The 7,505-nt window shown below is 35.4% G+C and overlaps 1 protein-coding gene across 1 annotated transcript; it reads left to right on the top strand.

Annotated features, from left to right (window-relative positions):
* The first annotated feature begins 6,319 nt into the window (after positions 1-6,319).
* On the top strand, positions 6,320-7,006 carry LOC107797322 (uncharacterized). The gene is made up of 2 exons (XM_016620192.1): positions 6,320-6,454; positions 6,659-7,006. The coding sequence occupies exons 1-2, from the start codon at positions 6,320-6,322 to the stop codon at positions 7,004-7,006; spliced, it is 483 nt and encodes a 160-aa protein (XP_016475678.1).
* The last annotated feature ends 499 nt before the right edge of the window (positions 7,007-7,505 follow it).

Consider the following 7,505-nt stretch of genomic DNA (forward strand, 5'->3'; position numbering starts at 1 on the left):
CCAAGTCAGAAAACCTACTACCGAACCAAACCTTTTGTGCATATGACTCCCTTGCAAGTTTCTCTCCCTTGAATTCCCACACAAACGGATGCATATCCTCAACTTAGGGACTCTTCTTCTCTCTCCCTAGTTGGCACATGACACGTAGGGGTGCGTAGGGTTGGAAACCTCTGAAACACATAAGTATAAAGAACGAGGGGTACGTCGACATATGCATGACCCTAGCGGAAAGGAATCAATAATAGTTCTAAGTGATTCTATCAGCAATCAATGAACCAAGTAATGTCTGCCAGGCCCTCACCCCCTCCGGAAGATTACAACTTGTGGCCCTGTCTGGGTGACACCCGATGTAGTTAAGCCAATTATCACTAAAATTTACTATTATCGGATGATGATAAAGGTGCTCTATGAACCACATTTGCAACAGAATATTGCATCCCTCGAAGTAATCTTCACCCTCTCGGCAACTGGTCAAAGCTCGAAAAATATTTCCCAAGATCATGGGAAGAATGGTGCGATCCACGCTACTTTACAAAAATGAGATGATCACGACCAATCGAATTCTGATGCGCCCACCACGCTCTGGAAAGACCATGATTCCCGGAAATGATAACATAAATGCGTAGTTTCTCAACTCCCCCAAGTGTCGTAACTCAATTGGTTGACAAATTCTGAGTCCAAGAAGTTCTCAAACCCTTTCGTATCTCCAAATCTGTCATACAAGTATTCGAATGGAACCCAACCTTCGTTGAAGCAACCCATTGGAATTCGACGGAGGCATAACTTCTTCAAGAAATTGTTCACACCAACTTTTCTCAGAGCCGTAGGCTTCTTCCCACGAAGGTTTCTCCCCAATCCTGTAAACCCCTTAATTCTTCCAATGTGGGCGTCATTTCACAATCTTTGAACTTGAAGACATTGTTCACAGGGTCTCAAAAACCTACCAGGGCTTCGATTAAATCTCTCTTAGGCTTAAGAAGCTTGGGGTGTTTAAAAACTTTATTTTGTTCCCATGTGGCAAAACTAGCCCACCAATTACTAAGACTGCTTGGGGTCTTATCTATGATCAAGAACATAGGAGGTGTCTCGTCACTTACCCTTTTCTGATTGCTTTGTTGTGGAGAATTCATGGTAAACCTAAGAATAAAATAAAAAGGGGTCGGGACCTACCTAAACTATATGCAAATTCCAATTTTTTTTCAATGCCAATTTAGGACTCAATCTATTAATTTTTTTTTTTTTGAAATTACCGGACACAAAGTTGAAATGATAAAAGTAGAAAAATGTCTATTATTACAAAAATGGCCCTTTGATACTTCCACGGAAGACTTAAAGGATGTCTTGGCAAAAACGGTCAAACATAAGGACAAGATAATAAAAAGTAGATAAAATAAATAAAATACCTATTTTTACGAAAACGACACTTCGGTACTCCCGAGAGAGATTCAAAGGGTGTCTCGGCAAATATGACTATACAAATCTAGATAAAATGGCTATTTTTATGAAAACAGCCCTTCAATACTTTCGTGGAAGGTTTAAAGCTGTCTCGGCAAAAATGACCGGACGTAAGGGAAAAATATTAAAAGATGAACAAAGATAGACAAAGTAGCTATTTTACAAGAATGCCCCTTCTGCACTTCCGAGGAAAATTTTAAGGCCGTCTCGGCAAAACGGACGGACAAAACTAGATAAGATGGCTATTTTTATAAAAATAGCCTTTCGGTACTTCCGTAGAAGGTTTAAAGCTATCTCGGCAAAAATGGCCGGACATAAGGGCAAAATGGTAAAAGATGAACAAAGATGGACAAAGTAGCTATTTTACAAAAATGACCCTTTAGTACTTCCGGGGAATATTTTAAGACTGTCTTGGCAAAAGCGGCCGGATACGAGGGCAAAACAGTAAAAGATGACCAAAAATAGCTATATTTAATTATTTCTTATTATTCCTTTTTTTCGAAAATTTTCATGCACATGCGTTTTTTAATTTATGCTTCTTTTTTTTTGAAAAATATGGGCCGAACCCGATGGAGGTTGCCTACGTATCTCACATCCGGTGAGAATCAAATCCGCGTAGTTTGGTGAAACTAACTATTTTTCTCTTTTTGATTTTTTATGAAAAATTAATCTTTACACCTCCCGCTAGACTACTACAAAATCTTAGTAAAAAAAGAATTATTTGTATCAAACTAGGAGAATGATGTTTTTTTAATTTCACTCAACTAATTTTCTAAAGCTGGTCAACAAAGTAAGCAAGCCTTCCAAATGATGTATCAAGTAGCACATAAGTGAATATGATGGTTTCAAAAAGGATACCTGTCTTATACGGACCCGACCCCTATGCCGAACTTCGCTAAGTCAAATGTACGTGATGCAAATAAAGCGAACCTACTAGGGATATCCGTAATGAGGTTTGTTCTTCTAGGTTTAAATTCTAGTGGAGAAAGTATCTAGACAGGCTTACTCGAGCGGAAAACTCGAGCCGAGGAGGGTCAGCGTACCTGTAGCATTACTTTCCGGTTTAGCTGGTGGTGCTCCCCACCTAAAACATATGTGACTAAACTCATTCATCGGGTGGCAAGCACCTCCGCTATCTTAAAGAAAGTGGGCTATGTCAAGAAAATGCCCTATTTTAATTTCAAGAAGACTCAGAGGGGGTGCGTGAGAAGATAGTTTATATGTACAGTTCAATAATATCAAAGCGGTAAAAAGCGGACAAGTAGCACATTAGGCCCAAATAAATCACAATATATACAAAATTAAAAAAGCCAAATAAAGTCAATGCACAAGCTCGAATCCTTGAATTTCCCCAACAGAGTTGCTAGAGCTGGCACACCCCTTTTTACCCCAAAAAGAATATATACCTATTATGGATTGTTATGGGTTAAAGAGTTTTTTCCAATTAACGTGACAAACCTGAATAGAGATTATTTTATTTACAGAGTCGCCACTTGGAATTGATTTTTGGGTGTTCCAAGTCACCTTTTATTTGAATCCCTAGTCAAAGAAAGGTTTGACTCTATTATTAATGGTCCACGAAAATAAAGTTCGGGTAAGAAATTCTATTGACCGTGGAGAAGGTATAAGGCATTTCTCGAGTTCCGTGGTTCTAGCACGGTCGCTTTATTGACTAAAAATGACTTGAATTAATTTTGAACAAACTGTGTTTTATTGGATTTTCATGTTTTACCTATATGCTTTTATTTATTAAAATTATTAAAGAAATATTTAAATAATATTAAATTGTCCTAACCGCACCACGCAAGCGAATGTGCAATTAACACGAATTTTATTGATTTTGTCATAACCGCGCGACGCAAGCGAATCCGCAATCATGACAAGGATTATTAGTACGTTATTACTTTTGAAAAAATTACTACATACGAAGAAATGAATTTTGAAATTACTGAAAAGTTACTATCGCGCTACGCAAGCGAATATGAAATTATGAAAAATAATTAAATTAAAATTTAACTAAAACTATTTGATAAGGTATGAGATTATTGAATTAATTGAATGTCAAACATCATGCTATGCATGCGAGTTCGTGAAGTTAAAGCGCGTCTACTAGTTGGCTAGCATTTAAAATTAATTAGAAGGAAGTAAGTTAATTTAATTAGTAACAAAAATCTGATTTTTATCATTATTTTCTAGCCTTATTGTTGGGAACAATTACGCAAATAAATGTTGGACAAACTCTATCTATTTTAAAGAAATGGGTCAACTTCTTGTTAAAGGAGAAATGGGCCAGCTTATGGATTATAGAGCTGTTGGGCTGCTGGGATTTATTATAAAAAAATGGGCTAGCTGAAATTATTAGGGATTTTTTCATTCCTATATACTATTTAAAACCTTATTACCAAAAATATCCCAGTTTTGAAATTTACCTAACCTAAACACGTTTTAGCTATAAAAAATATACATTTGTTTAAATTAGACTCCTTTCTGTGGTACACTTCCTTATTTAGACATGCAAATTTGGGATAGCTTATATATCAGTTAGAAATTTTAGACGCAATCATCGCACCATAATCAAGGCAAACAGATCTGTACAATCCTTCTATTATGCAGATTTTCTCTGGTTATCATCGCACCATAATCAAGGCAACATATATGCAGAATCCTTCTATTACGCAGATTTTCTCTGGTTTTCCATAAACAAGACAACAAACTCAAAAAAAAAAAAGTTTCTGAAGAAAACAATTGCAAACAATTGGCTACAATTGAATTGAATTTCACGACATAATGTCAAAATTGGCGATTATGCTTCAGCTTAATGGTCGGTGGGATAGTGTTACGAGATACAAAGATTTTGATATTGATGGAATTGTAGTCAATGAAGATTCAAATTATAGTTAATTGAATTTCGCAATTACAGAGCATCTAATGATCAATACCTCTGCAAAAATTATCAAAATCAAATACACTGTCAACGAACGTTGTCCTCCAATACAAATTCGGAACGATATGGGAGTTCAAGTGTATATGGAGACTAAAAAGGAAAACAAAAACTTAGGATTGTATCTGTTGTGTATAACAGTACGTGATTTTGATTTGGAATGCAGTATGTCGAATGCAAGCACAATTACAGGTTTGCTATGTTTTTGCAGTGCTGATGTTTTTCAATTTCAAGTGTTCTATAATTTTACTACAAATTATCTACAACTATACTACATAACAAATGTAGTTCAACTGTTTTGTCTCTAAATACAATTGAAGTGTACCTGTTACACAGTACTTAAGGTTTGAAAAAATAAAAATATGATCACAGAATAAAGTATCTACTAGTATTCTGTTAAATACTGAACACCTGAATATACAGAGGTCTGAATTACTATACTTTTAATTAAGTGCAGGTACTTCTGATTATCGTAATACTAACGTGGTACAATTGTCAAGCAATTGTAACATAATTGGAGAAGTAACAAGAACGGTGAAGTTGATTGATATGCCAACGTCTCAGGCAATTGTGGAATATGAAAGTATCATCATAACAGAATATGCGCCAAATGTAATTGAAGTAGGCCAAGTTTACCAACACAAGCAAACAATTGTCAGTGCAATGAAGTACTATTTTGTCGTGAATAAGTTTCAATTTAGGGTGAAAAGTTCTAGTGCAAGAAGGTATGAACATTTTATTTGTCAAATTCATATTGTGTATAAGTTGTAGTTTTTATGTATATAAATTGTTTAAAATAATTTGTTGTGCATAAACAACCTCGTATTATGTAGCTACAATTTGCATAATATTTTTTAATTATTTTTATTCTATAGCTACTGCCTCGTATGTGTTGGGGACAATTGTACGTGGCACTTCAAGTCCACCAGCATAAATGAATCAACATTGTTCAAGGTTCGAAAATTCAACAGCTTGCACACATGCTCTTTGATGGACAACACATATATACAACGCAAAGCTACTATCATGGTAGTTGGCAGCATGGTGATGCCAAAATATACAGATCCTAAGACAATATACACACCAAAAGACATACAAACTCACATGTTGTCGGAACATGGTGTAAACTTAACATAAATGCAAGCTTGGAGAGCGAAGGAAAAGACTTTGGAATTTTTGAGAGGTCATCCTGCTGATTCCTACAGTCACTTGCCGAATTATTTGTATATTCTGGAAAAGACTTATCCGGGGTCGGTAGTAAAATTGCAGAAGACTGAAGATGACTGTTTCTTGTATGCATTTGTTGCTCTTAGTACGTCCATCAAGGGTTGGGAGCATTGTAGGCCAGTTGTAGTAGTCGATGGCACCTTCTTAAAGTCGGCATATAGGGGAATCATGCTAACAGCTAGCAAAATGGATGTAGTAGGTAATGTAGATTAATTATAAAAATATTGTAATAAAGTTGTTTCTGAAACTGGATTTTTTACATTTTCAAGTTTTATTACTGAAATTGAATTTCTTTCTGCTACCTATGTGATAGGTAGCATATTACCACGTTGATTAAGAAAATGACGCATCATGGAGGTGGTGTTTTGAGCAATTCAAACATGCATATGGTAAAAAACCAAATATGTGCATTGTTTTGGACCAGAAGGAGAGTATATTGAAGGCATCATCTACTGTTTATACCGGCATGCCACATTTTGCTTGCATGTGGCATATTTGGACAAATGTAAGGTCAAAGTTCAAGAAAGGTCATCTAAAGTTAAGCGAATTATATTTTGCCACGACAAGATCATACACGCTTGATAAATTTAATGAAAGAATGTCAAAGATTGAAGAGATCGACACACGTGTTAAAGAATACCTATATGATATTGGCTATCACATATGGTCTTGGGTATATGCTACGGTGAACAGAACATGGACGATGACATCAATCATTGCAGAGTCCTTGATGCGATAGCTAAAGATGCAAGAGAGCTGCATGTAGTTGAACTATTAGAGTACATGAGGACTCTTCATGAAGGACTAATGAAAAGTTATCGAATACAAAGGGTACGTTCCCATACCTTGGGAAGAGTTGGAGGACAACATGACATTATAGCAGAAGATGAGAGTAAGTTATGCCCAATAACATCAGATCATTTATTTTATCAAACTAAATATATACTGATAATTGTAGATATGTTGTTGTATAATTGTAGTTATTTTGTAGATCTGTAGCTGACAACTTGTTGTGTGTTTGTAATGAAATTATAGGTGAGGGCTTCAACAGATTACATCCATACTGTGATAGATGGTATGAAGCGCCTTATTGTTTGCCTTCAAAACAAGAGATGTAGTTGTGGACAATTCCAGCTTGATGAACTTCCTTGTCCACATGCTTTGGCGGCTTTGAGGCACATGAACGAGTCTTTTGAAAACTATTATTCTCCTTATTACACGAAGGACAGCCTTTTGCAGACTTATGAAATACTAATAGACCTGCTGCCTGATGAAAGCAAATGGAATGTGCCACAACATATAGCAGAAGAAGTTGTAATGCCACCTACTGGGAAAAGGCAGCCAGGGAGACCTCAAAAACAAAGATACAAACCATATAATTAAAAAAAATACAAAGAAGTACAAGGTTTCATGTGGCAACTGCGGACAAGAAGGGCATAAAAAAGATCTTGTAGGAATGCTCCCAAAAGGAAATAAGAATTGATATAGTTTTTTTACTGAGTACTATTGATGATAATCTTTCCTTCAAGACATATTCAGTTGTATTTGTTCTGTTCTGGATAATTATAGTTGTGGTGTAATTGTGTTGCTAATTTTAATAAAGATTGTCTCAAATAATGAATGTTTGGTAAACAGATTTCAACTCTTAATGCAATTGGTTTCTAGTTATTTTGTTCAAAAACTGGGTTTATTTATTAGTTTTAAGCTTTTCCTAACAACACTACTAAAATTGAATAGATTCTGTATTTTTGTATAGTAGTTGTAGACATAATTGTAGTTATGCTGTAAAGAAATTATATAGTACCAATATCGAGATCAAATACTAACAACTTTCAACCAAAAAAAAAGCCACAGATATTTTCTATTCTATGTAGTAGAATTT

The sequence above is a fragment of the Nicotiana tabacum genome, chromosome 23 (genome assembly GCF_000715075.1).
Source record: "Nicotiana tabacum cultivar K326 chromosome 23, ASM71507v2, whole genome shotgun sequence".
Lineage (NCBI taxonomy): Eukaryota > Viridiplantae > Streptophyta > Magnoliopsida > Solanales > Solanaceae > Nicotiana > Nicotiana tabacum.

Coding starts and splice junctions, on each gene's coding strand:
- LOC107797322 (XM_016620192.1), top strand. CDS start 6,320: ATGGACGATGACATCAATCATTGCAGAGTCCTTGATGCGATAGCTAAA. Junction 6,455..6,658: donor AAAGTTATCGAATACAAAGG/GTACGTTCCCAT, acceptor ATGAAATTATAG/GTGAGGGCTTCAACAGATTA.